The sequence below is a fragment of the Molossus molossus genome, unplaced genomic scaffold, assembly GCF_014108415.1.
Source record: "Molossus molossus isolate mMolMol1 unplaced genomic scaffold, mMolMol1.p scaffold_m16_p_20, whole genome shotgun sequence".
Classification (NCBI taxonomy): domain Eukaryota; kingdom Metazoa; phylum Chordata; class Mammalia; order Chiroptera; family Molossidae; genus Molossus; species Molossus molossus.
In genome coordinates, this window is record NW_023425356.1 from 47,967,800 (window position 1) to 47,995,790 (window position 27,991).

At 55.6% G+C, this 27,991-nt stretch overlaps 1 protein-coding gene across 1 annotated transcript; it reads left to right on the forward strand.

Moving 5' to 3' along the window:
• The first annotated feature begins 467 nt into the window (after positions 1 to 467).
• On the forward strand, positions 468 to 27,986 carry KIAA0040 (KIAA0040 ortholog). Its single transcript, XM_036273336.1, has 2 exons — positions 468 to 680; positions 25,016 to 27,986. Exon 2 carries the CDS (start codon positions 25,122 to 25,124, stop codon positions 25,422 to 25,424), a length of 303 nt encoding a protein of 100 aa, XP_036129229.1. The 5' UTR covers positions 468 to 680; positions 25,016 to 25,121; the 3' UTR covers positions 25,425 to 27,986.
• Positions 27,987 to 27,991: the final 5 nt, after the last annotated feature.

A 27,991-nucleotide genomic window follows, 5' to 3' on the forward strand; every position in this document is an offset into this window, starting at 1 on the left:
CCATCGCTGCTCTGGCAGCTCCCCTTGGCAGGGAGGCCCCGAGAGCCGGCAGACTTCCAGAGGCGCCGCGTGCACCCCACTGGGCGCGCAGCAGGGCGGGGGGCGGTCACTGCTGTCTGTTCCGAGAAGGCTGCTCCATTGGGCAGCGCTGGGCTGTTTCCACGCCCGCGGAGTTTCCCGACGTGGGTCTCACGTGCCTGGGAACTGGCTGCGGTCTGGGACAGCCGCGGCCGCGCCCGCAGGAGGGGAGCGGAGCCCTGTCCTGCGGGAGGCGTGTCCCGGACGGAGGGGCGCGACACGTAATGGCTGGGCGGGGGAAGACGAGGGTGCGGCCGGCGTGTGGCGCGCGATCGGGGCACCGGGTGGCCGCGCTGGGAGCCGCGAGCCCAGGGAGCCAGGCGGCGGGGTTCAGGAAGTGGAGGCTGCGACCTCAGGGCAGGACGGAGTGAACCTCCAGGATGCGAGGCGGCCGGCCGGCGGGCGGGGAAGACGCAGGGCGCTTTTCCGGGCGCAGGTAGGCTCGGGCGCCCGCTGACCCTGCCCTCGCCCGGCCTCCGGGACCCGCAGGGGCTCCGAGACGGAGCCTGGACCGCGCCCCCCACCCCCACCGGACCACTGTGACCGGGCAGCACCTGGGAGCCCGCGACCCGCCAGCAGGAAGCCCTTCGGGGGACTGAAAGGTGAGTCCCAGACTTTCTGTGGCCGCTGTGTGTTCACGCTGTGAGCTGCTCTGAGTTTGGAAGGGGACTTGGAGCTCACGTGTTTCTTAGACGGCCAGGCCGGCACCCACTGATAGCAACACTGAAGGGTCTTTTCTCCGTCCCCTCGCCCCCGTCACAGTGTCCGTTCTCTGCCTGTCCCGCCACTTGCGGGGGTCCCCCGCCCTGCATCTGCTCTGGCCAGTCCACATGGGCTGGGCGGTTGGGGTGTTCTCTCCGACTGCAGCTGGCAACAGCTGCCCCAGCAGCGGTTTGAAAGGGACACAGGGACGCACTGTTTGCTACTGAAAAACGTTAAGGCCTGAGCCCCTCCAACAAGTTAGGCTTAAAGGTTTCTGAATTATTCCAGGTGAAGCCAAATTTTCACCAGGCTGAGAAAGTGGCCCAAACAAAAATACGGCCTGGATCCGGGGTGGAATGGGAACCTGCCCCTCTGCCCTGCATCTCCGGGTACCTGTTGGGGCACTGACTGCTTCCCCGCTTCTCCGGCTGTGTGAGCGCCCACTGGCCGGCCCCCACCCCACCCATGCGGGCAGAACGGAGGACATAGCAAGACCTGTTTCCCTAGTATTTTGAAGAGCTTCACAGGAATACATTACGTAAGGAGGGAGTTAAATGGGCAGCGCACATTAGCTAGTGGGAACACCAGTCCTGCTAAGCGAAAGGGAAACCAACGCAGACTTCGCGGGGAACCGGCCACCTGGCAGGAGGGCTGCACGGGTTCTGTCCACTGAGGAAGGGGAGGGACAGTCCACTGGCATCTGAGAAGCACCGTCCTTCCAACACTGGTGTTTTGCTGACTCCACGACAAATCATAGGAACCTGCTCATTTCAAGGACCCTTTGTTATGAAGTCCTGTTGGATAGTGGGAGATCTCGAGTTATCAGGAAGACTTAAAAGTAGCATCGATGCATCTTGTTCCTACGCATGGTGAGCAAGTGCCACCTAAAGAATTCAGCAAGGCCCTGGCCGGTTTGGCTGAGCGATTAGAGCGTTGGCCCATGGTCCTGAGAGACCCGGGTTCGGTTCCTGCTAAGGGCACATACCTTGGTTGCAGTTTGTTCCTGCCCCGGTTGGGGTCGTGTGGGTACAGCCAGTAGATGTGTCTCTCTCACATCCATGTTTCTCTCTCTTCCTCCCTCTCTTCCTCTCGCTCTATCTGAAAATAAATGCAAAATTGCCCTCGGGTGAGTATGAAAAATAAATAAATAAAATGGGGATAATTGTTACTCACCAGGGCAATGGTTAAAATCAGGATCAAGATGAAAAAGAAAGCACACTTGCTGTGCTACATAAATTATAAGGTTCTATACAAATGTAAGGGGTTTTGTTATTATTACTCATCTGGCCCCTTGAAGCTATCAGAAGGAGTCTAGGTGTAGGATCTGGGCCTGGATGTGCAGCTTTTTAACTGTATGAAATATTTTAAGGCAGTGATTATGTCTCTGTCATATCAATGAAACACACCTATCCTGGCCACTTGCTTCTCTGTTTACTCCTCGCCTGCAGTCGTCAGAGCCCAAGGAAGTGAATGCCTTACTAATGCCTATGCGGGTTGCACATTGCAAAGGGCTCCTGGGAGCTCATGGGGCTGGAAGTGGCCAGTCTCCCCGTCCCCCGTCATAGACCACCCATATGCAGCCAAGTCCACTCAGAGAGGACGCTTTTTTGCTTTTTTCTGATCCTCACCAGGGTGCCAGCTCCACCAGTGGCCCTGACTCTGAGCATCAGTTCATGCCCTGTGTGTGTCTGTGACTTTCCCTCTGTCCCAAGCGGGGAGCCTGGCATATGCCGTCCCAGTGAAGCTTGTATGTAATGCCAGCATCAGAACCCTCAAGTCAACAGACTTCTGATGGGGCAGGCTGTTGATGAGAAAAAGGAAGTAACCACACGCTCAAAGACTTCAAATGGAAAAACACTTGCGCGAGGAGCCACCCCACCCCCTCACTTCACAGATGAGCCAGCGAAGGTGCAGGGAGCAAAGCGTGTGCCCAGGTCAACAGCTGGTCAAGGAAGGGACCGGACCTGAACTCGGTCTCTCATTCAGGACTAGAGACACTCGGGGGTTTCTGTCTCCTGGGCCTTCTGTACCTCACACACAGGCACTGAAACGCCGGCACAGAGGTAAAATGAAATGAAATGAAATAAAAAGAGAGGCTCCGGGGAAACTGGGATCTTCGAGAAGACCCCTGGATGAGGGGAACGGCACTGAGCGTTTCATGAGGACATGTCACCAAGACAGTTGAGACCAGTGGACGGGTCAGTAGCACACATCACACATTGATACACAGCTCACCGTCCGATGAGAAAGGCTCCCGGCAAATGACAGAGAGAACGGAGACTGGCCATAGGCACAGCAGGAGGGCAGGAGGAAGACCTACAGCAGATCCATGCCCCCGCCCCCGGGCCACAGCACACACGTCAGCCTGGGCATCTCACCAGGGCACCCCTGAGGGACGCAGTGGACCTTTGGTGGGAGCCGAGTTCCAGAATGAACTGCACAAACGGGATTCCTTTCTCAGGGCAGCTGCCAAGGGGCCACAGCAGTGTCCAGACCGAATCCTGGCCCCTGGGGAGAAACGCTCCCACACTGGTAAGCCAGCTGCTCCGTGGAGTTTGCTGCTGAGAAAGGAGAGAAAGCGTCACCGTGGCTCTGTCTCTTGGTGCGAAGGGAAGGCTGCGTTTATCAGCCACTGCAGGCCCGCCCTGGCCTTTGCCACCTCCAGCTTCTGGCTGCCAGAGGTTCTTCGGTTGACTTTCATTCTCCGCAAATACGACCCTAACTTCAAGCCAGACAGGCCTAAGGGAGGCCATCAGCAGTTTCTCCTCGCTTTCCAGGCGAGTCATAAAAGAGGATGGGAAGAGAGGAGACCGCAGTCACAACGGGGACAGTTGCGTGTTACCGCGCTCAGTCTGACGCCGTCCTGGGGAGGAGCAGGTGGGCACGCGGTGGACAGGCCGTGTCTTCCTAAATGACACGTGACCGTGGCCACCTTAAAACAGTCAGGAGCCTGGCCTGCCCACCCCAGCCGGAGTGAGCACCTGAGTCTGAGCACTTACGCTGGAGCTTTCTGGCCTTAGCCCCCCGGGGCACACAGTGCCAGCCTGCCAACGCCCCCTGCTGTCAGGACCCTGGCTCTAACCCCAAGATGCCCTGGCTGCAACCCCGAGACCCTAGAGAGTTCCTTGTGCACAGTGGCCTGAAATCACCCAGGAACTAACGCCGGGGTCACAGGGACCTTGCTGATGATTAGGGACCGGGAGTAAACAAAATCCACCCACCTTTCTTGACCCCAGGAATGTTTACCGTGCAGGGGAGGCTGTGCGTGGCCACTGTGGAATAGTGGGGCTAAGAATTTGAAGCACACAGAAGTGACGGCCGTCACGGTCCCCCACCCACCTGGTGGCTTTCCAAGCCCTTCACAGTTGTTTATTCAACCAACACTCAGGACAAGGGGTGAAGCCGAGAGAGAGCACACCGCTCCTGAGGCCGGCCCTGAAGACCGGCCCTGCAGACGGGCCCCATCCATCAAGCGCCTTTCTTGTAAATGACTGTGGCTTCCAGCCTCCCTTCTGTCTCTCCGCCTTCCACTCCTGACCTGAAACACTGCCTGCCCAGGCCCAGTCTTCCGAGTGGCAGCAGCGCAGGTCAAAACCTCCAGGCTCATAAGACGGGTGACCCACACCATCCCATCGTGACACCTCCACGGGGAGCGGGAGGCAGCGGTACACGCCCCGCCACCCAGACACCACCTGTCGGAGCTCTCCTGGCTGCAAAGGAGAAACACAGGGCCGCCCACGGATATCGGGCCCAAACCTTCTCTGGTTCAGGAAAGAGGCCAGATGGGCTCAGGACACATGCCTACATCTCACCACTGTGCTCTTGGTAGTTTTGAGAGAGGATGCTGTTGTCCCCTCTGAAGAAAGAGCTGACTTCTGCTAGGTTTGCAGTGGGTGGTTGTGCAGATGTCCCCAGCCAGCCATGGAAAGAATACCTCATGTCCAGACAGACGCCCTGCATGTCCGCAGCCCCGTCTGGGGTGGGGGAGGGGACACCGTCACAGAGCATGTGCCACATGGGAAGGAGGTCTGCTGCTCCTTACTGACCGACATTTTCCAGGAACAAGTGTTCAGTGGCTTAAAAATATTATTCCTTCAACAGGAACATCTAAACCACTGAGGTATCTGGTTCTTCAACATTTGCTTTTGGAGTGAATGAATAAATTCACACTGAAAAAATAAACTATGACATCTTATATTTCTTAAGCAGTTAATAGTGCAAATTGTACCATTCTTTCCCATTTACCTTCTATTCGCTCTCAAGAAATTTTGCATTATCTCCTTCCACATGTTTTGTTTATCAAGGCACAGCTCACTTTACATAAAATTAACCCGTTTAAAGTGAACAGTTCAGGGCCGTTTAGTATATTCACAATGTTATGTAACCACCACTTCAATCTAGTTCCAAAACATTTTCGTCACCCCAAAATAAATCCTTGTACCCACTGAGGAGTTACCTCCTATCGCTCCTCTTCCCAGCCCCTGGCAACCACCTGTCTGCATGCTGTCTCTATGGATTTATCTATTTTGTTATTCCATGTAAGTGGAACCATACAATGTACAACCTTTGGTATCTGGCTCTTTTCATTTATCATAATGTTTTCAAGGTTCATCCATGGTCTAGCATCTCTGGTGCTCCGTGCTTTTTCATGACTGGGTAATATTCCATTGTCTATATATGGCATGATTTTTTATCTATTCATCTGTTGATAGATATTTGGGCTTTCTCTACCTTTCGGCTCTTGTGAATATGTGTGTGCAAGGATTTGTTTGAATACCTATTTTCAGTGGCTCTGGGCACCTACCTAGGAGTGGTGTTGCTGGATCGTATGGTAATTCTCAGTTTAACTTTTTGAGGAACCGCCAGACTATTTTTCTTCTCCCGTTGTCTTATCAACATACTTAAAAATTCATTTCCTTTCTTGAAGATAACATGCATAATAAGCGGCATACTTTTCTGTGCTGGGTCCCTTACTTGTGGCCTTTGATCTCATACATTAATGAGAGACATTGCCTCTTGTCCTAGAGATACACAGTTGTTTGGATGCTTGACAAAGTAAACATTCACTGAGTAGGAAGCAAAAGGTAAGTAACAGCAGTAACATTGTGGAGTATTGTATGTGTGTAGTCGGGCATGTGTGTAACCACTTCACCTCCTTCCTCTCATTTAACCCTCATGATAGCTCAAGTATTGTCCCTATTGTACAGATGAGGAAACTGAGGTCTCTATCAAGAGCTAAGTGCTCTTCCTCTGGCTCCAGTACAGTTGTCCCTCGTTTATCGCGGTTAATAGGTTCCAGACTCTAGCGGCTGCACCAGGCGTTGAAGGATCCCTAGGTGCTCGAATACACAGGCCTACAGTCCATACGTACAGTAATTTTAATTGTAATTGTAATACAGGGTGTATAATTGACTCAGACAACCAAGCGTGCGCTGTATCATTTTCACTGTCTCGATTAACTTTTTAATGAATATATTTGAAAAAAACCACAATAGAGTGAAGCTGCAAAAGTCAAAGCGCATAGTGGTGAGAGACGACTGTATTATTCTATTTATAAACCTTTGTGACCCTTGCTAAGATCTGACGCTCCCCCGTTGCCCTTTGGTACCACCTTTCTGTTGTATTCCCAGGGCACAGTCTCTGGCACGTAGCAGCTGCTCATTAAACACGGGTTCGTAAACACGTGTGCTTCTGCAGAGGGATGTCCAGCCGCTCACGCTGGCACGTGAGTCCAGTGCCTGGGACCTCAGTTTCAGCGCATAGACTTTCTCAAAACAGATGTGCCAGGGATCAGGGAAGGTAGATGGTCAGACAGCCAGTGAATGGAGGGCAGGCTTGGACCCAGGATGACCCACCTGAACACGTGCCGCTGATGGGTGGGGGTGTAGGGAAGATAGGCGATGAAACTGGACAGCTGTGGAGGGGTCACATCGCCCTCCTGGGCTTCCAGTTTGCCACCTGTGGGTGAGGTTTGCCCCTGCTGAAGAATGTCTCACTTGGTTTCTACCCACCTGGACTAATGTTAGCAATATCGCTACATGGGCAGCCTGAGTGTAGGAGGGAGGGGGTGGTGGGGAGGGGTGGGTGGAGGGAGGTAGAGAGAAAGGGAGAGAGAGAGAGGTCCTTTCGAACTAGAGCCAACTGGAACCAGCTTTGATTACCCTTGTGACCCCAGATTTAAAATTAGGATTCTCACCAAACTTAAGAATATACAAAGGAATAAAATGGTTTCAAGTCAGGGGAAGGAGGCTGACTACTCCCTAACCACCCACATTTCCTTACACAATAGTTTGCTTTTGTGGCCAAACGTATACAACATCCCATCCGGACCTCACCCCAGCTCCGTCCCCAGACACGGAACAGAGGCCAGGGGGGAGGAGAGCAATGTTCCCAGTAGCAGCCTTTTCCTGGGCCACACGCTTGAGGAGCACCCCCCAGCCCTGAGGCCAGGCTGCTCCAGGACTTCCATGGGTTAGAGCCGCCGGCTGTAGTGCGCTGTTTGAGTGTCGCCATGGTAACAGCCAGGGTTTGGAAACTTCCTGATCTGGCTGGAGCCTGGCGCCCTTGATTGGACTCCTCTGGGCCAGCTGTGCTTTTATGAGCACCCTGGAAGCCCGTCCTTCCCTCCTCCATGCACTGAATCATCCGTCCTCCCTGCGGTGCCAACTCGAATCACCGCCTCCTCGCAGCCCGGCCCCGAGTCCTCGCCGGAGCGACAGCTGCCCCTTGCTGCTCGCTCAGCCACCTGCTGGCATTTCCCTCGGGATGCTGAGCTGGCCACGCTTTCCCGTTCTTTCCCTGTGCTCCTGTTTCCCCAAGAAAACAAATTCCCTGAGTTCAGTCTGTAGCTTTAGTTCACTCTGGAATCCCCAGCCCAGGCAGCTGGCAGGTGCCGCAGAACCCAGGAAAGCCACAGACAAGAGAGAAGGTCGGGGCCCTGCAGCGCACAGTGGGTGCTCAGCGCCTGGGCGCTGAACCGTCTGCGGCTGGACCGCGGGCAGGACGTGGCAGTTTTGGCCCCTCCGGCTGCAGTCCTGCAGCAACCCGGGCTCAGGAAAGGAAGGGGAACGCCAGCAGGTGTTCCTGCCTCTGGGGAGACCGGGGAGCGCTTTTGCAGAGACTGAAGCAGTGAGGTGCTGAGTGCGGTGCACGTGCGGACTCGACGCGGTCAGCTCGGCCGCCCGAACTCCCCGAGAGATGCCAGTTCGTGGACACCGAACCGTCCGGACCCGGCCAGCCGGGGTCGCGCCAACACATCGCCACTCACTGTCAAGTGGTGTCATGAAAATGTTCTGCACAGCACCCCATGAGGCCGAGGCCCCTCTCCACTTGAGGCCAGTGACCTGGGGATGTCAGGGGTCACTTCCAACACCTCTGTCCTTGGCACTAACAGGCTCACCAGAGTCAAAAAGAGCTGGTCACTAAGAGAGGCCGGCAGGGTGCGCCTCCATTCTGAAACGCCCAGGATTCTCTGGCATCTGAGCCCAGGCTGTAAGAGTTCTCCAAACCCAGATATCGAAATTCCAGTGGGTGGACGTATTTCCCCCTGGGTATCGTCTGTCTGACCACAGTGCTGCGTGTGAACCCAGAAACCCGCAGGGCACAGTGAAGTGACCACTGGGTGTTTGGGGAAGGAATCGTCATACCATCCTGACGAGGCTCTGCGACCTCAGGTATTTCATTTCAGTGAGCTTCCACCTCCTCCTCTACAAAAATGTCCACTCATTCATTCAGCAAATATTTTCCAAGAGCAAAACATGTCCCCGATGGTGGGGGGGGGGGGGGGCGGAGGTGTGATGGGAGCAGGTGCTTCTATAAAGGAAGAACAATAACTAGATAAACGAGGAAAGCAGGTGAGAGGCTGTTGTCCTAGGACAGGGAGGGGCATGGGCAGGGGTCATGGAAGGTTCCCCGAGGGGACAGTATTTCAGCTGAGACTTGCATGAAAGGGGCCAGGTTCGGGGTAGTGGGCGGGGTGGGATCGGCCGGTGTTGGGATAAGGAAGCTCGTGGGAGGCCCCAGACAAGAGAGGACCAGAGATCCCAGGCAGTCTGCGAAACAGAAGGTCCGTGACTTCGGAAGTCTTCTGCTTTTGGGATGAGTGTGTTGAGAGCATCCCGCTGGAAAACCAGGAGGCTCGCGTCTCCTCTGCGCTCGCCCGTATCCAGCTCTGCGGCTTTAAACAAACACTGAACACACTTCTGCTCATTAGTTTATTCATCTGTGAAATCAGGCGAGAAACCCCTTCCCTACTCTCATGCCAGTGGACCCAGTGAAGAAGTGTTTGCAGAAGCCTTTCAACACTTCAGATGAGCTATCAGCACAGGGTTTGCCGTGGCCCCTCCCCGCTCACAGACCAACAGCGAAGGCCGGTCTGCTGTCAGCTGGGGGCTGGGGGAGCCAGGCTGCAGGATTCCTGGTTTTATCTCCCTCCCCGCATCCCAGGGGAGCAGGAGATAAATAGCAGTTTCTTTCTGATTGGTTTGGTGATATTTCATTTCAGTTCATAATCAGATTTTGCCTAAGGGAGAAAGTATGCTATTAATAAGAGGGTGTTTTGTTTTTTTTTATTGTAATATTTGTGATTACTGAGCCCAGGGGTGGGGGCTGCACCCTGCACATCCCCAGCCCTGGCCAAGGTGTACTTGGATTGACGAGAGGGGCCAGGTGAGAGAAAGTGGCGTCTGAACACTGACCCTGCTATGTCCTCTGCTCACCAGCTGCTCACCCTGGGCCTGTCAGCCCACCTGTGTCGGCCTTCACAGCCCTCTGCAATCTCGTTGGCCTTGCCTGTGCCCCCTCAGTCCCTGCTCTTCCGCCGAGGACTTCTGTCCTGCCCCCCAGTCCCAGTCTCTGAATGAGCCGGCCTCTGTACCACTGCCCTCGGCCTGCCTTCCTGTCCATGCACCACCCAACCTCCTGCCCCCTCCGAGTGTCCAGCCCTCCACGGATGGCATTCTGCACAGTGCCCAGCACAACACCCCTCTGCTCCGCGCGCCCCACCCCCCAAGCCAAGCCAACATGGATCCTTCTCCTTGCTCACGGTGCATACACTTTGGATGTTCTGATATTCATGTTAGCCTGAGCCCGGCTGTTATTATTTTTGGAAATTAAACTTGGAAGGGCGTTTTCAGTTTGTAAAGAACCCTCATGATATTACGATCTGACTTTCACAACGACACGGGATGGTGACAAAGTCAGTGGACGTCATGTCTTCCCATCTGGAGATGAGGCAAGCTGGGGTTTGGGGTTCAGGGACTTTGTCACCTGGCAAGACTGTCCTGAGCTTCATTAAGAAACACCCCTCGGGTAGGAACCAACTCCCCTCTCTGTTCTCCCTCCACACCATGTGGGTCCCGTCGTAGACACTTAGTAGCACTTCTTGAAATAAAAATCCATGTGCAACTTCAGGAAAAATAACTCAAATGGCACATTTTTATCGATGCAAGTAATTGTTATTCGTACTATTAGCCTCTTTGTAGACAAAGAACAGTATGCTTGCAGCATCATTTCCATACGCATAGAGGGAGACTCGCACCGACTCTGTATGAGCCTCCCCGCCCCGGGTCATCGGGGGTTCGCTCCAAATGCAGCTCTGGGCCCCGGCCTCCAGCAGAGAGGGTGGAATGTGCTTCTCGGAACTGGTTGTGCGGGGTGAACATGCTTCACGCTCAGCCAGCCCTGGGGGACGTGGGTCACCTGGCACATGGGTGACCAGGTTGCCCAGCACCACTGCACACCCGGTGAAAGCCAACGGTGGGTGTGGGGGTGCAGGTCTCCATCCAGCCATTCTGGATTGGAGGCAGGAAGACCTCCCCCACAGGAGCAAGTTTCCCAAGGTCTTCGGGCGGCTCGGACTACCCGCGGAATTGAGGGGGGGCGATTTGCCACGTTCGTATTATTCCTGTCTGGAGTCAGACCCACTCTGACTCTGAGCACCGCACGGTTGCTAACACCTGGGAGCACATTCACAGGCCTCGTCTCCTTTGGCAAGTCTGTGCGTGTGACCAGACCTTCTGAACTAAAGGGCCGAAGAACACTGACCCCAGGTTCTTCCCTTCAGGCCTCGATCACTTTCTTGTACATTTGTCCAGATCTTCCCCCCCATTTTGGGGATGGAGAAACTGAGGCCCAAAGCCACTGCATGCCCTTCCCGAAGACACACGCTGTCGCAGGCAAGAATTTGAGCTGGCTTCTCGGACCGGTCTGTGAGCTTCCCCTATTTGTGACCCTGAGGCTGCCTGTTAGCCAGGAATTCAGCTCACGGGACAACCTGCAGGGGCCTGAACAAATACAACCATAGAAAAGTCAAAGCGAGCCCTGGCCGGTTCGGCTCAGCGGTTAGAGCGTCAGCCTGCGGTCCAGAGAGACCCGGGTTCTGTTCCCTCTAAGGGCACGTGCCTTGGTTGTGGTTTGTCCCCGGCCCTGGTTGGGTCATGCGGGAGGCAGCCACTCGATATGTCCCTTTCACGTCGATGTTTCTCTCTCCTCTCTCTCTTTCTCTCTCCCTCCCACTCTATCTGAATGAAAAATGTCCTCGGGAGAGGATAAAAAAAAGTCAAAGCAAGAACTGGGGTCCCACAGGCTGTCCCCTGAGGAGCGGAACTGCCTACCCCTATCCAGGCACCATAAGGACATCTGTCCCCTCTTCTGGCTGCCCCAAGCCAACGCCCATCCCCAGGACCCCTCCTCCTTCTGACCAGCCGAGGCAGGGCCGCACCTTCAGAATGTGTTATCCAATGTGTCCACCCAATGTCCTATTTCTTCAAGCCCGATACTTTGAATGTCAGTTTGATTCCTTTTTTTTTTTAATGTGTCTGGGCTGCTACTGGGAGATAAAGCCTCGCGTCTGTCCCTGAGCCTGCCGGCAGCAGGACCCTGCAGAGAGAGCTAACAAGGTCTAAGTTCCCGGCCTCATCCCCCGACCTCCAGCGACCCGGGAACCTCCCAGTAAGTGTCCCATAAGCTCCGAGGTCTCCACGCAAGGAGGGACCAGAGACAGGGGAGGGGTTGAGGCTGCGGAAAGGGGTCTGTGTGTGTGCATGTGTGTGTGTGTGCGTGTGTAACGTTAGACTCTGTGGGGCACCCTGCCCCCTGCAGCCACAGCTTACACAGTTTCTTCCATCCGCTCTCCCAAATCGCTTACCTGCGCCTATCACAGGTGGGGAGGAAGGCGTTCGGGGACAAGGGAGGCAAACCAAGGGGATCGAGGTGGGGTGAAGCCACCGGCCGTTTCAGAATTTTTCTGTAACAGAAGCTTGGCAGTAAGGAGTTATTAGCACGTGGGCACCCCACGCTGCCCTTGAGGAGACAGAAAACGCCGTCCGTGTCAAAGGAAGAGGGTGCTGCGGGCCCGAGGGTGCTCAGTAAACACTTTAGGGTTCTCAGGTGGGTGTTCTGTGTTCGACGTAGGGGTGCAGGAGGACACGGGGCAGACAGGCCGGGAAGGCTCATCCTCCGGCCACCGCCCCCTCGGCCCAGCCCGCCTCCGGGGCAGAGCTGTGCACGGAGCCCGGGGGTCCAGGCTCCCTGCGCTGTGCATCAGCCTTGATACCAGCGCAAGGCAGCTCTGGGCTTGCAATTGTCCTGAACTTCTGTTAACATTCAATGAGGGGAAGACATGGGGAGGAAAAGAAAGCCATGTCTGTATTGCTATCGAGTTGCATAATTGTATATTTTTGCCACTCCGTTAGTTTTCAAGTATTCCAGGCTACCAACCTCTCCCCGGCACCACCGAGAAAAACAAATCAGCCCTTCAGTTACAGCTGCGAAGTTCGCAGAACTCCGAGTTCCCTTCTGCGCTATTCCAGGGAATGATGCAACTTCACATTTAAGGCCTGTTTTTCATGACCACCTGTGTGGGAGAGCCGGAATCACACAAGTGCTCGGTTGTCTTCTTGCTTTTTCAAAAAACACTCTTTCCCTCCAAGAGCCTGTGACGTTTGCAGGCCTCACCGTCGGTTACTGGGCGTCCCCACTTATTTGTGGAAAGGAGAAGGCCCCGCCCTCCCCAACCGCTTCCCTCAAAGGTGACCTCAGGGCTCTGCTCACCAACTCCAAGAATAAAACTTACCTAGGCCCCTACCACACCCACAAACACTGGCTCCAACCTCTTGCCAAATAGTTTTGAGAAGTGAAAATGAGCAAGGTACTTCTCCGTAACCATGGCTGCAGGTTTTATTAGCGTGAGCAGCAGGATGTGGTCAGATCAGATCAGCACAGACAGCGAACAGTGTGAGGTGTCAGTGTTCCCACAAATTCTCCACATTGGAAACGGAGCCAATCATGATGCTGATTCATAAAGGACCAGGGGTGGGGCGGGGCGGGGGGGGGGGAGGCGGGGGGCGGGGCCAGGCTGCATGGCTAAGAGCAGACTAGGGTTCTCACGTGAGCTTTAATTCAGCTTTTAAATAGAATCCTCCACCACGCCACTACCTTGCCTTCAGATCACAAGTTTCCCTTCCTGGGGTCCTTCTCACACGTCTGTCCTCTCTGCTCTTCACACGGTCTTGAGAGGTATCTGGGCTGGCTCATAGCATCGCCGCCAGATGAGGGAAGGGCGTGGAAAGCTGAACCCATCCGCCCAAGGTCAGATGCTTAGAGGACCACCGGACCAAGACCAGAGCTGAGCGCTCTGACTCCTGGCTCACTGTTCCCTCTGCGTTGTCCTGGGACGTTCTGATGACACTCATTCCTCTTGCGAACATCCCTCCTCTTGTCATCTGTCTGATTAGCCAAAGGCCAGGTCAGGCCATCAAACTGGCAGCTACAGCTGGGCAGGGAGGCTTGCCTTTGGCCTTTGCCCTCGTTTCTCTGTTCCAAGCCCCCTGTGTGGCTGTCTCCAACACAGAGGACAGCACCAAGAATAGGGGGTGTAGTCCCTGCTCCGGCAGGAGTGGACAGTCCAACGAATGCAAGTTTGAAATGCCTGCAGCGGCCAGGTAGGCGACGGAACCGGGTGACGCAGGCAGGGGACCAAGGGTGCGGGTGGGGAGAACATAGGTCCTTCTGGGGCACCAGCCCATCTCGGTCATGCAGGGGGTTAGTGTGGCCAAAATCTAGGACTAGCTAAAGATTGGGAACTTGATATGAAATCAAAAGAGGAAAAAAAATTAAGGTGCTGAGAGTTGGATAGAATCCCCAAGACCCCTGTCACAGGGGATATTAGTCTATACCTCTCTTTTGGTTTTGGTCCTGCGAAAATGTGAGCTGCTTAGGGTCACAGAGGTGTCTTAATTAATCAAGAGCATATCCACAGGTTGCAGGCTTACAGCTGCTGGATGGATGGGTGGATCGAGGACCACTCCCTCATCCTAGAAGGGCCAATGCTGAAGTCCTCAGCCTCCTGGGGGGGGGGGGGGGGGCTGTGTAGCCAGTGGTTACAGCAGGGTCTTGGGACTCAGATGGCACTGTAGTCGAACCTGTTCTGAATTTGAGAAGCTGCATGGCCTTGGGCAAATCCCTTAATCTCTGGTAGCCTCAGTCTTCCCATCTGGGTAGTGGGGAAGCAAAGGCCCACCCCCTGCCCTGCTGAATGGGGCCACATCCATCAGACCTGGATGCCCACCTGGAGTGGCCCTCTTAGTAAGAACACAAATGGTGGCTTTCTGACTCCACAGATCAGCCCTGTTCCTGGGAAAGGTGATAAGACATTCGGCCAACCCTCTATTTCAAGGCTTCAGCCTCCCGAGGTATCTATGTCAACAGAGGCCAAAGAAAAACAAGTGAGCATTCTTGCTGAAATGGAGGAGAGAAAGATGATAGTGAAGGATAGAACAAGGCACCCCTCAGAAACTGGGTGCTGGAGGTCAGGAGGGCTGAAAGGGGGTGCGGCTGGGAATGAATGGAAATAGCAAACAGCCGGGGAGCAGCCAGCGCCTCTGCCCTGATTCCCCAGAGCTGGCTGACTCCCTCTTTAAACCGGTTCAGTGAAAAATTGGTCAAACTCTGGTTACAACAAAATAATTCTTTAAATGGATATTTCCACCTTTCACACAATAATACAGACAGTGTGATATAGTTTTCGAGGCCGTTGATGGCACCCACTGTGTGAGATGTACCTAAGCTACGTACTTCTCACATGTTATCTTTTATTTTTCCTGGCCATGAATTCATTTGCTCATCCATCCATCCACCTACCCACTCACCCACCCTCCCATCCACCCACCCATCCATCCATCCACCCATCCTCCCACCCTCCCATTCACTCATCCACCCACCCACCCACCCACCCTCCCATCCACCCACCCATCCATCCATCCATCCATCCACCCACCCTCCAACCCTCCCATTCACTCATCCACCACCCAATCCATCCATCCATCCATCCATCCATCCATCAATCCATCCACCCACCCACCCTTCCATCCATCCATCCACCCTCCCACCCTCCCATTCACTCATCCACCCATCCATCCACCCACCCTCTCATTCACCCATCTATCCATCCATCCATCCATCTATCCACCCACCCACCCTCCCATCCACCCACCCACCCACCCACCCACCCATCCATCCATCTATCCACCCTCCCACCCTCCCATTCACTCATCCACCCATCCATCCACCCACCCTCTCATTCATCCATCCATCCATCCATCCATCCATCCATCCATCCTTCTGCCCATCCATCCACCCACTTATCCATCCATCCACCCAATCCACCCAATCCATCCATCCATCCATCCATCCACCCATTCACCCACTCATCCATCCACCCAATCCATCCATCCATCCACCCACCCACCCATCCATCCATCCATCCAACAAATATTTATTGCCAATCCAGTTTCTCTCAGGCACTATGCTAGGTATTGAGGTTAAATGATGCAGCACAGCCCAGGCCGGGTGGTTCAGTTGGTTGCAGCATTGTCCCATGTACCTAAAGGTTGTGGGTTTGATTCTTAGTCAGGGCACATACCTAGGTTTCCGGTTTGATCCCCAGTTGGGGTGCATGTGAGAGGCAACTGGTCAATGTTTCTCTCTCACACCAATGTTTCTCTCTCTGTCTCTTTCTTTCAAATCAATAAACATATCCTCCAGTGAGGAATTTTTTTAAATGATGCAGCACAGTGGGTAAAACACGAACCCTCTGAGCAATGTGCTAATACCTATTCACAGGAGAGAACACTGAAAAAGCTTAGGTGGATGTTGCCCGGACTCCACACTGTTAGTGGGGGAGGCAACATTCTTGACAAGTTTTCTGGTTCAGGAAAAGAAACACCAGAAAATGTCCTGGATGACCTCAGGGATGGAAATATGAGGAAGTTGGTGACTCTCTAACAGGCTGGACATTCTGACTGCATCCAGTCGTACTGAGCACAGTGGGAATTTTCAGAGTCGGGCGTGACTTCCGGCGTCTCATCCTCGGGGTGACCGAAACAGACTAATTATTCGCAGCGTCTATGGCATGGACCCTCTGAAGACAGTGTAATTAGGGATGACAAGAGAGGGGAGGGACAGACCTAAAGCGGCTAGCGATTCCAGGCCCTTCCACAGCAGAAAGTCGGAGGAAGCCCAGATAAAAACCGTTGTCAACTCTTTCCACTGTTCTTAAATTATTCCCTAATTATTTCCCTGGTATCATCCCAGAGTAGAGAGGGGGTGTCTTTTACCTCCACTGTACTTCCTAGCAGAACTTAATTAATCTTTGATGGACTGAAGGATTGACTTGTTTGAACCTGGAGTGAAATGGATGGAGCCTTTTAATTTTCTTTGCTGCTGAACCTGAAATAGAGCATATAGTAATTAGGAGAGGATCCCCGTTATCAGAAGGTCCCAGCATGAGCCCTTTGTGGCTGAAAGAAAGGGAGGTGATTATTTAGGAGCTGATAAAGCAGCCCCACCCCACCCCCACGCCCCACTCCCTGCTGCTTTGGGGGATACGGACTTTTTTAATCATTATTTCCTCCTGAAAATGAGTTGCTGGGCAGAGGATCTGGCTGGCCTGTGGGCTCAACGGTGAGTAACTGTCATCCAAGTCTGGTCACAGATATGACTGCTGGTCACTGACCTATGCCCTTCATTGCCGTGTTCTCGCTCTCCAATGACCTGGGTTGACCGATGAACTTTTTTGCAAGATCTGTTTTCTTGGAGGCCCTTTGGGTTCACTGGCATGACTTTGTCCATTCGTTCAGACTCTGGGCCTCCAAACAGAATGGGACAGGTAAGGGCCCCGTTCCCACCGAGCCCGCGCTCCGGTGCAGGGGGACAGTCAACAACCGTGCACAACAGTGAGGAGAGCGTGACTTGCGGAGAAGTTCCTGCTATAGACGGGGTCTGGAGCCGCTGCCTGGACCCCTTGGTTAAGAAAGGCCCCTGGATGGGGCAGCAGCTGAGGGTACAGTCAGCAGTACCCTGGGGGCAGGGTGGGCAGGGTGGGCAGGCCTGAAGGAGGTGTGCCGGGTGCAGGGGGTGAGAGAGGGTACGAGACAAGGTTGAAGGAGGAGGCAGGGCCAGCTGATGGGGGCATCTGTGGGGTACAGCAGGGAGCTCAGGCTGTGCTTACAGGTGCTGGGGAAGCATGGGGTGGGGGGTGCAGGGTGTGGGGGGAAGACAGGCCATCGAGAGGGAACAGAGAACCAGGGGCTGGTCGGGAAGCTGTCTCAGCGACCAGGTGAAGGATGATGGTGACCCGGCCACAGAATGGAGAGAAGTGGATGGACTTGGGGTGTATGTTATGTATTTTGGAGACAGAGCCCAGCTGAAGAGGTGGAGGTGGGGGTGAAGCAAAAGGGGTGTGTTGTGAGTTTCCTGGGGCTGCCATAACCCAGAGACACAAACTGGGTGATATGAACTCCGAGGGCTGGGAGGGCTGCTTCCTTCTGCAGGTGGGAAGGAGGGTCATTCAGCCTCGTCCCTGCCTGTGAGTGACGCCTTCTCTAAGTGTCTCTCCACACTGTCTGCCTCCACGCACGTCCATCTCTGTGTCCAAATGTCTCCTTTTCATAGGGACCCGTCATAGGAGGCTATGGCCCCTGTACCAGGGTGACCTCACCTTCACTATGCAGAAACGCTGTGTCCAAAGGTCACGCTCTGAGACACTGGGGGTCAGGACTTCCCAAGGCCTGTGCATTATAAATTGGGGGGGGGGGCCACAATGTAACACATATTGGGGGAACCAAGACACACAGTCAGTCTTCTGCTTGGTCCAAGCCTGCTTGGTCCAAGCCTTGGTCCTTCATCAAGTATTTATTAGGCACCAGCTGTATAACAGGTGCAGAGCAAGAATCTCAAGTCGCACAGACGAGTGTGGTTACTGCTAGTAAGGGGCTGGCAAGAGTCTGAGGAGACCGTCCACGAGATACAAATGTATCTACACATGACCCTTGAACTTTCCTGCCTTTAACTGTGTGACCCCGAGAGAGGGCGAAGAGACTGGGCTCACGTTGCTGCTCTGAGTGACGTCTGTTTTAAATCCGAAACGGTCACTTTGAAAACGGGTCGATACTTTAGAAAGCATCTCCTGACTACAGGAAAACTATGGAGAGGAGAGGAAGCTCCTTAGATGGAAGGAGACCTGGATAATCACAGCCATGACTCCGGAACCCTCCCAAATTCTGAACCATCATGAGCAAAGGAGTCGGATGTGTCCTCTGGCCGGCCTGTTGGTTTGGGTATCGCTCTGGGAGGTCCTGTAGACTCACTGACTTTTCACAACAGCTGGGTAGTATCAACTCCACTTCACAAATGAGAAAACAGAGCCCCAGACGGAGGTTACGTAACCCACCCGACGCAATACAGTAACTGAGTAGCGGAGTCAGGATTTGAACCCAGGACTCAATACAATACCAGCACCAGCACCCGGAAGCCCTTGGTTAACCCCCTCCTGGGTCATAGCCAAGACACTTGGGGAGTGAGGAGCAGTCTAGCCTGCGCCCAGGCCAAGGATGGTGGGCATCTTTCGCCAAGCATTGCCCCATTGCTTATTTCTAAGGGACTTTATCAGGGAGACCTGGCAGGAGGAGGTGCCAGGAGTCGGAAGACACGGATTCTGGCCCTGGCTCCACCAGTCACCAACTGTGTGTCCAGCAAGCCACAGCCCCCAGACCCCGTGTTCCTTATCAACGTGGTGGGGGACCCAACCACCTGAGTCCCCTCTGCCTTCCTCCCACTCAGAATATCTACACGAGGAAGCATCATTTTATGCTTTTCAATAACCACGGTGCGTTAATCAGTTCTGCATCGATCATCTGTGCTTTTGTGCAGAATCGCAACCGTAATTATAGATGGATTCGGAGGGGGAAATGCTATTTCCTCACCCACTCAGTGTCTAGTTAAACACCGGGCGTGCTTGCCCTGGGGAGGAGGAGAGGCCCCCGCTGCATCTGGGCTGCTTACTTGCAGCAATTAACTAAACTGGGAAAAATACCGATATCTCCTCATGCCCAGGGCCGGCTTTCAGTTATAAAACTAATCGTCTGCGTGCAGATTCTCGCTGGGTGGGACAGATTCTGTACAAGGACTTCCATCAGTTAGGGGACCTCTGAGCACATCGGTGAGAAGCGTCAAGAAGACACATCCGGCGCGGCAGGGGTGACACTGTGGTCACCGCGGGGATCTTGCGAGGACCGCGCCGTGGTTTTGGGAGCTGGGGCAAGGTTTGGGCAGGAAATGGAGATGCCTGGGGCTGGTTAAGACGTCATAAGCCCCCAGGAGAGATGGGGGGAGTCGGGTAGACACTGTTAGATGCGATTCCTAAGTTAGAGAAAATAAATACGCCAGGCTCGACGATCTGAGCTAGACCATGGCTGGAGGACGCAAGCAGAGTACGGCCTGGGGACACTGCCCCGTGTCCCTCTCCCACCTCATCCGCTGGAGAATACCCAAGTCGGGCCGCCCGTCCCGCCCCGCCCCCCTCGCCCCGCCCCGGCTGCCCCACCTGGCCCCCAGCCGTCCGTCTCTCATCTCGGTGGCGGTATTCCTTACACACAGATGGTCATGGCCCCTCCTTGCATAAGCCCGTAGTTCTCACAGCACAGGCGACCTGGCTGAGGCCCCAGGGCTGAGGGCCACCTACCTGGTGGGCCTGCGTCTCCAGACGGTCATGCCCGCCGCTGCCATGCTGCTGGGCTCAGCCACACGGTCGTCTCAGGTCCTTTTCGCGAGAAGGCAGGGGTCCGGGTGTTCGTCTGAAACAAAGGCACAATAAATGCACCGTTTTCGTGTGAGCCCAGACCTTCTGGGACACTTTTGAGTGCACGGACCACGGAGCTCCGAATTCAGAGGTCCTTCCCCTGAGATGGTGTCCGCAGGCTGGACAAAACCGACCCGGCCTACGACCTGAAATGCTCTCCCCGAGTCCAGTCTGCCTCAAGGCTGTTCAGACACCCCACATGTGTTTGCCGCTGGGGTAACTCAGGTCTTGGCAAAGCCGTCCCCGCCCAGAGCCTGCCGTGAGCTCCCCTGGGGGTCACTCACTCCCGTGAGCACAGGCTTCGCCTCCTAGCGCTTCCCGTGGTCATCCTTCCACGCGGTCTGCTGGGCTCCTCGATGAGCGTCTGCTTCCCACGCTAGACTCTGAGCGCCGAGAGGGCGGGGACCTGCATCTTCAATTCCCTGCTGACTCTCAGGCAGCCAGACTGGCCAGAAGTCACCGTGCTGCCCCCGGGATCCTTGGTGAGGAGACAGGCATGTCCGTGACCACGACACAAGGAAGGAGGCTCGGTGGGAGCCTTTGAGCCAAGACCCGACAGGAGGCCTGTGTCCCCAGCTTTCAAACGTGAGATGCCCCACGGATACCCAGGGGTCTGCAGCTGCGGCCGAGGGATCTTTGAAGGTTCCAGAAAGACCGGAGCCCCCCGCCTCGCCCCACCCCTCACCAGAGGGCTAAATATGTGGACCACTGGTCACTCTGGAGTGGGTCTCGGGGGGTTTAACCGGCGTGATCCTCTCGTTTCCGGGAAGCGTGTACGAGCCAGCGGGTACGTTCCGCAGCGTGCCTGTGCCATTGCTTCTGAGCCGCAGGGACGGCGGGAGGCTGGCACCAGCTGGTGCCCCACACCTGCTCGGGGGGCTCCAGGAGGACACCCGTCTGAGGACCAGCCCTGGGCACGGCTCTGGAGCGGCCCCTGGTTCTCGGGGATGGGTCCGACCTTCCAGGGGAGGGAGCCCCCCCTGTACACAGCCAGGGCTCCCAACGCCTGGGAGGGAGGCCGGGCCTGCAGAGGGCTAGGCATTCTCCCTGAGCCTCACTTTCTCCAGGCACCCCGATGTTCCCCAGGCGGCCCTTCTCCATCCCTGTCGCTGGATGCCAGGGTCCAGAGCTGCAGCCACACGCAGGGAAGTTACCTGTGAAACCTTCATGGGGATGCAGTGGGGGCTCCTGGTTCTGCGGCAGTGAGGCTCGGAGGTAAGGGATGGAGGAGAAAAGCCCAAGGCTCTTCGTCTATTGTTATCTGGAGATGACCCACGGTTTCACAGATTATGGTTTTATAGCATTTTGCCATTTACAAAATGCACTAACTGCACTGAGCTCGTTTTACCCTCACACCGTCCTCACAAGGAATGCTTATGAGCCTCGTTTTGTAGCCGAGGTTCGGACACTAACCAAGGTCACGGAGGCTGAGCCAGAGCGCAAACCCAGGTCTCTGGCCCCGAGACCATCGCTCTCTATCAACACCTCCCACACCGGCAGACAGAAGTTTGTTGGAAGAAAGGATGGTGACCATCTCCCCAGCCAGACCCTGCGGAGAACAGAGAGACGAATAATTTTTGGTTTCAAATATATCGCAAGTAATATCGCCCCTCTTCTCTCCCCTCACACCCACCCCCACAACCACAATCAGTCAATCAAGGTTGGTTTGGCACCCACAAGAAGAGGTGAACCATCCTTCAGAGTCAGCGATACTAAGAGCCCACAGGGGTGGGTTTCCCAGAATGCACTTTCAAGGCCCCCAGCAGGGTCCCTGTTGCACAGTAGTCCGCAGAAGCCCTAGCGTTGAATTCACCACCAGTAGATGCCCTTGTTCCCCGGGAACGCCAATACCGTGAGGCTCAGAAATACTGATGAAACACCACCGATTAGCAGAGCTCAGCAAGCAACCTGGGGGCCTAGGAGAGAACTCTTAGATTAAAAACTAAAAAGAATACCTTTTAATCGAATTTCCCCCGAACGGGGCTTCTGAATATTCATGAATGCTCGCTTTGGCTGTAGGGAGAGCAGACTGAACTCCGTCCCGTTAGGGATCCAGAAGAGAATTATTGACTTGGCTTTAGCTCGAAGAGAAATCTATTCATTCAAAGGCTCTTGCAGGTGCCGTGGGAGGGACGAGTTTGAGACAAAGGTTGGGAGGGGTGGGGGGCTGGGACATCAGGATAGACGCGGCATCCAGAAGCAGGCTTCTACTTCAGCCGACCAAGCAACCCAAGCTGGGATCCGCTGACTCTGTGTGACCTTTGTGACACGATCCCTCAAAGATCGTAACTCCCTGGACCGTGCGAGGCTCCACCGTAGCAGAAACCATATTTCGCCCTTCGTCACTGAATCCTCACACCTCAGTGCATGGCATGTATTAGGTGCTCAGTAAATGTCTGCTAAATGCGTGAAGAACTCTCCCAAAGCATTTTCCAGAGCTTTTCAGATCCTGTTATATTTTCCTGAAGGGCAGTCTGACCGCAGCATCCTGCTCCCATTACCACGAGCCGCAGGAAGGCCTCTGGACCCTGGCCGCAGCCGGCAGCCGCCTCTCCGGGCCACAGGCTCCTGCCCAGGCTCTGAACTGTCTCTGCCTGGAACCTTTGAGCACCCTTTTTACCCAGCTTCTCCACCGGATCCTACTCATCTGCGAGGTCCTCCCCCAGTGGCTTCACCTGCATGGAAACTGTCCACAGGTGTGGTGCTGGTGTCATTTGAACCATAGAAATGCAGTACAAAGCGCATCTGGTCCCAGGAAAGCTTTGGTGTAGGATCAAAGTGGAGAGAAGTACCCAAAGTCTTCCCACAACCGAGCAGCAGAATCTACTGGGCCGTCCAAGGCTGAGGTCCAAGCCAAGGTCACGGCAAAGGGAGGAGGAGACCAGCGGTGTGAGACACGGGGTGGCCGTGGCGGGTCACAGAGCAGCACACAGGTGGTTTCCAGTATTGAGAGCCTGTGGGCAGACCCTGCACCACGTTCCCAGGCCCCCAGAGGCACTGTGCCTTCTCAGAATACTTTCCTTTTTTGCCTGTTGAGTTGAAGTCTGAGTGGCCGTGTGCTGTCTCTAAACCTTCCCTGGGGCGGGCCGGGTTCCGGCGTTGTGTCTTTCACGCACTCGTGAAGTATCCAGCAATAGGAAATAAATCTCTTTGCCGTCTTTGTCTACGACAGACCGGAATAAACATTTACGTCACTCTGGGGAGTAGCCAAGGATCTTAGGATTCTGAACACCCCAGGCTACTTGCCAAGAAGGGTTCGTTCCACACCGAGGAAGAGGAGGCCCAGAGCAAGACCCGTGAGGGCTCACTCCTGGGGCCTCAGGAGCCAAACTTCCCAGAATCGGCCAGGCCAGCTTCGCCACTCCCTCGCTGGGGGACCTGGCGCCTCCGTCTCCTCAGCTGGAGGACTGGGATAACCACGGCCACTTGGTAAGGCTGTAATGAAGACTGAATGACCAGCAAGTATCAAGTGATAAGTGGCTTCTTATAGTCTTGCTTCCTCCCCGTGCAAATGGTGCAGTACCAGGAGCCAAGTGATGCAGCTGCATAGCTGGGACCACGAGGATGTGGGGCCACCGGCCAGCAGACCAGGACTGAGGTCATGTAGGCTTCGAAGGACACCTGAGCCCCGGGTACATGAGATACTCAGAGAGTGTGTTATCCAAGGAAACAGACCTCAAGGAAGAGCCCTGGGACACCATTGTAACACCCAGATGTAGCCACACATCGCTCCAGGGCAGGAAACAATGTAACAATGATCCCAGACCGTCCCCACACTTCCTCCTTGACAATGGTGCTTGCTTCCAAGATCCAGTTCACGTGGCAGGAGACTGCTGGACCCATTGTCCGAGGCCTGGGTGTTTGTCACAGCTGTACGTCCTCAGACACGTCACCTCACCCTGGGCTCAGAGTCTTCATCGTTAAGTGAGAGAGGTGGTCGGAATGGCCTGAAAGCCAGTGACTCTGATCTTTGGGTCCTGCCACTCCTCGGCCTCTGGGCGGAGATCAGGCATGATCTTTGGGTCCTGGGCAACGTCTTGACCAAGAAGTCTCTTAAGTGTCCTTGAATCATGCCTGTCCTTTGAGGCTCGTTGGGACACAAGAACCTGTGGACTCTAGAACTGAAGCCCTGATGCTTGAGAGCTGAGGACTAAGATGTACGTGGAGAGGTAGGGGGTGCGCGAGGAGGAGGGGCCACTCTGGTCAAGCACCCAGGACAGCTGAGCTCAGGACAGGGTAGGGAGGCGTCCAGGGACCCCACCTCAGTTCCCAAGCTCCATGGCTGAGCCGCCCTCAGGATCCCTTTTCCACCGAAAAGAAAGGGAACCGGCTGGGACAGAGACATGGGAATACTCGCTCGAGGGGCAGAAAGCAGAGGCCAAGGTGATGAGGGAGAGGAAGACAGAAGCAGAGACGACCAGCAGATGGTCCCGCACCCCAAGCACGATGGGTCCTTGTCAGACACAGGCGTGGGATGTAAGGACGGGGGTGGGAGACACGGGGCAGGGAAGGGGCAGGGAAGGGGCCTACAGGACGGTAAGGGAGGCTGGAGCAAGGTGGATGAGGACTGATGACCTCACAGCCTGGGGAAGCCCAGGTCCCGTCCGACAGGCAGCAAGACCTCAGCATTTCATCCTGGGTTTAAGCGTTTGCATGTGTGGGGAATGGCAAGCTGTGTGCACGGAAGGTCAGAGGCAAAGGCGTCCTGTGCGGAGTACGTGCTCAACTACTATCCGGTGAGCCACCGTGGAGAGAAGATGGAGAACTGCTATCACGAGGGCCCAGGGAGCCAGCCCCTCCGAACACTGACTGTACACACAGATTCACTGATCCAGCCACTGCTGAGCACCTGCTGTGTGCCAGGTCTGGTCGCCTATCAGCGCGTACATCCTAAGCCAACAGCAGTGTGTACACAGGGCAAGGCTGAACGACCACTGACGGACCAAATGCACGATGCGTCTTGTTTATGGAGTCTCAACATAATCTCAGCAAACCCTAGAAACCTCCTCCTTCCTAAGCCTCAAATCTATGATGTTATTAAAAATTGTAGAAAAAAAAAATTCCCTGCATTTTTTTCATGGTCTGTTCTGCTCTCTGCAGGTGCTTCTCTGTGGCATGTCCGAGCCCGCAGCCGGAGGAGGGAGACGTCACCCGTGGGCCAGGCTGTGTCCTCTGCAGCCCAGGACTCGGCAGTGAGCGGAGCACCATGGAGAAAGTGAGCTCCTTCTTCAGCGACATCTGGGACACCATCCTGACCAGACACCAGGAGGGCCTGTTCAACACCATCTGCCTGGGTGTCATCCTGGGGCTGCCGCTGCTGGTCATCGCCATCCTCGTCTTCGTCTGCTGCTACTCCTGCTGGAGCCGGCCCGGCCAGGGTGCCCAGCAGCCCGAGCGAAGCAAGGGGAAGAAGAGGAAGAGGAAGAAGAAGAAGGGTGAAGAAGACCTCTGGATCTCTGCTCAGCCCAAGCTCCTCCAGATGGAGAAGAGGCCATCGCTGCCTGTCTAGTCGGGCAGAAAGCAGAGGTGTCCGCCTCTGGGGGCTCGGCCACCTTCTCACCACACACAGGGCAGGGAGCCGCGATCCCCCAAGTGTCTCGCTCATGTCTACAGGGGAACTTGTCAACCAAAGAACACATCTCGGGCTGAGCATCCGTGGCGGGCACTGCCGGTGAGGCCATGGACAAAGCTCAGGCGCTGTCTGGACAGCTGTGTGTCCAGCCGTGAAGCGGATTCAGGCCTTCCACCTGCGTCCCGCACAGCCCATGTGCGAAAGCACCAGGAACACGTATGCCCACATCCCGACACGTCCTCAAACGCACACACACCACGCACACACGCAGTGCAGTATCTCCGCTCTTGCAAACACATCTCAGAGGAGGGCCCCCAGATTCAGGCGCGTATGCGCAGTGACCTGACTGGGCAGGGTTGTGGCATCCACGCCTATTCCACACACTACTCCAGTGAGAGCCGTGCGCATCCTCCTCCGATCCCTGTAGACCCTGGAAATCCTCATTCTTGGACATTCCAGCAACTTGGTACCGTCCCCTTCCAGGCTCCCGTGCTCCTGACCGCTCACCCGCGAGGGCGAAGTCCTCAAAGCTATTGTCTCGCAGCTCCTGACAAGGTCCTCGTGACCACCAGACGGTGCTCAGTGGGGTCCCTGGCCTCTCTTGGGGGTGCTACCCCAGAACCACGGGCAAGGCCCCCTTCTCCACACGAGAGCACACGGCGACTCCTAGGAAGCTGTGGACGCCACAGCTGAGGCTGCTCCGTCCCCCACCCAGCCGCACTGTGCTCGGTGCAGGAGACACTACACCTGAGCAAGGGGCCCCGTGGGACCAGAGGTCTGCAGTGGGGGGGGAGTGGAGACAGTCCCCGGGACAGCCCCCCAGAAGGCACACTGGAAGCGATCCCTGCGGCTGTCATGGAGGCTGCCTGTCGCAGGTGGGCTGTGGTTCAGAGCTTAGGGGAAAGCAGAATGAAGCTAGATGAGGTTTATTAATATTTATCTGGAGGCTCAGGCAGGTGCCCTGGCTCACTGCGGACGCTGGTGGACAAGGACTGATGTTCAGGGTTAGCTCGTGATACCTCGCCCGTTCTCTCAAGTGACCGTCTGCGTGAGCCCCTGATTGCTGCAACGGCTGGAGGTGGAACGTTGCATTCTGCAGGGGTGCGGAACCAGGGACTGGGGGGACGTGTCAGCCAGGCCCACGGGGGGCTGAGGAGAGCGTGTCCCCACCAGGCTGGAGCTGGGGGCAGGGTTACCCCATCCGTACGACGAGCTGGTTGGCGTTCTGATTGTACCGGGACCTGCTCACGATTAAGGGCGGCTCCGGAGCAGGGCTGTGCTCTCGAAGCTGTTCTATGTGGCGGTGCAGGTGCGATTCAGTCAATAATGTAGCTAAACTATGGTACTAATAGTAGCAAAAACTAAATTCTGTGAGGCTGTGCTGAGGGGGAAATGCACTCTGCTCACCTGGGCCCTCTGGCTCTCACGTGCCCTCCGGGTGTCCTGCGGGCCTGTGAGGTGGATGTGGGTGGTGACCGTCCGCCAGGTCTTCTAGCAGGGACCCTGAGAAGCACAGTTCAGGCCTGTGTACGTGGTGGGATCATTAATGTTCACCCTGAGTGGCCCTCAGTGTCCTGGGCACTCAGGCCCCTCACTCCTAAGCCCCTTTGACCAGAGGAAGCAACAGCTTCTGATGCTCCGTCCCCTTGACGTCACAGGAGGGCGGCCACCTCTCGTGTCTGCTACGGCCCACAGGACTGGCTGCCCTTCCTGTCTGCACCTCCCAACCCCCCCGTTTCAGGATGACTTGGGGAGACGTGGGGGCTGTCGGCTGAGACTGTGTCAGACTTGATCCGAGAGAGCAGATCCCGGGAACACAGTTGCCACGGCAACGGCGGCGGCTGGGATTGAGGCAGCCGTGGGCTGTCCCTGCCGTGACAGGCCTCCCCCCGCCCCAGGTGCAGCGACCTGCTGTCTCCTAACGCAGGGGACGTGCTCCAGCTCCGGGCACAGACACCCCGAGACGCACATCTCAGCTGCTCCCACAGCCTCGGACCCAGGGCGCCCAGCTTGAACGAGGCCTCTCTTACCCCCTCCCCGGGCAGCACCCCCGGAGTACCTAGAACAGTGGTCCAGGGAGGCCCACAGGCTGGCTGAATAAATGGGTGCAGGAAAGGACCCCAAGGAGACTATCGGGGGCCCCTCCTTCCTTTCCCACTGGGTTCTCATCCTTCTCTCTCATGTTTCTTCCTCTCCATCCCCTCTCCTCCCGGCCTCATCCCTCCAGCCGGCCCCATTTTTACTCCCTTCCTTCGCTGCCTCCGGCAACCAGGGTGCCTCAGGCGGGAGCCTGCTCGGCCCATCTTCGGGGGCTTAAGCTCAGGACAAAGAGGGTTGTCAAGAAGGGGTCCCTCACCCAGCGCAGGCCCGGGGACCCCGGGACGTGCCCAGCCAGACACGCCCCATCACTGCAGGTCTCCCCCCGCCTAGTGGGTTCATGTGCTTATTCCTTGGGTGCCGGTCAGGGGGGGATGGTGGCCGTCACAAGAAGAATATACATGGTC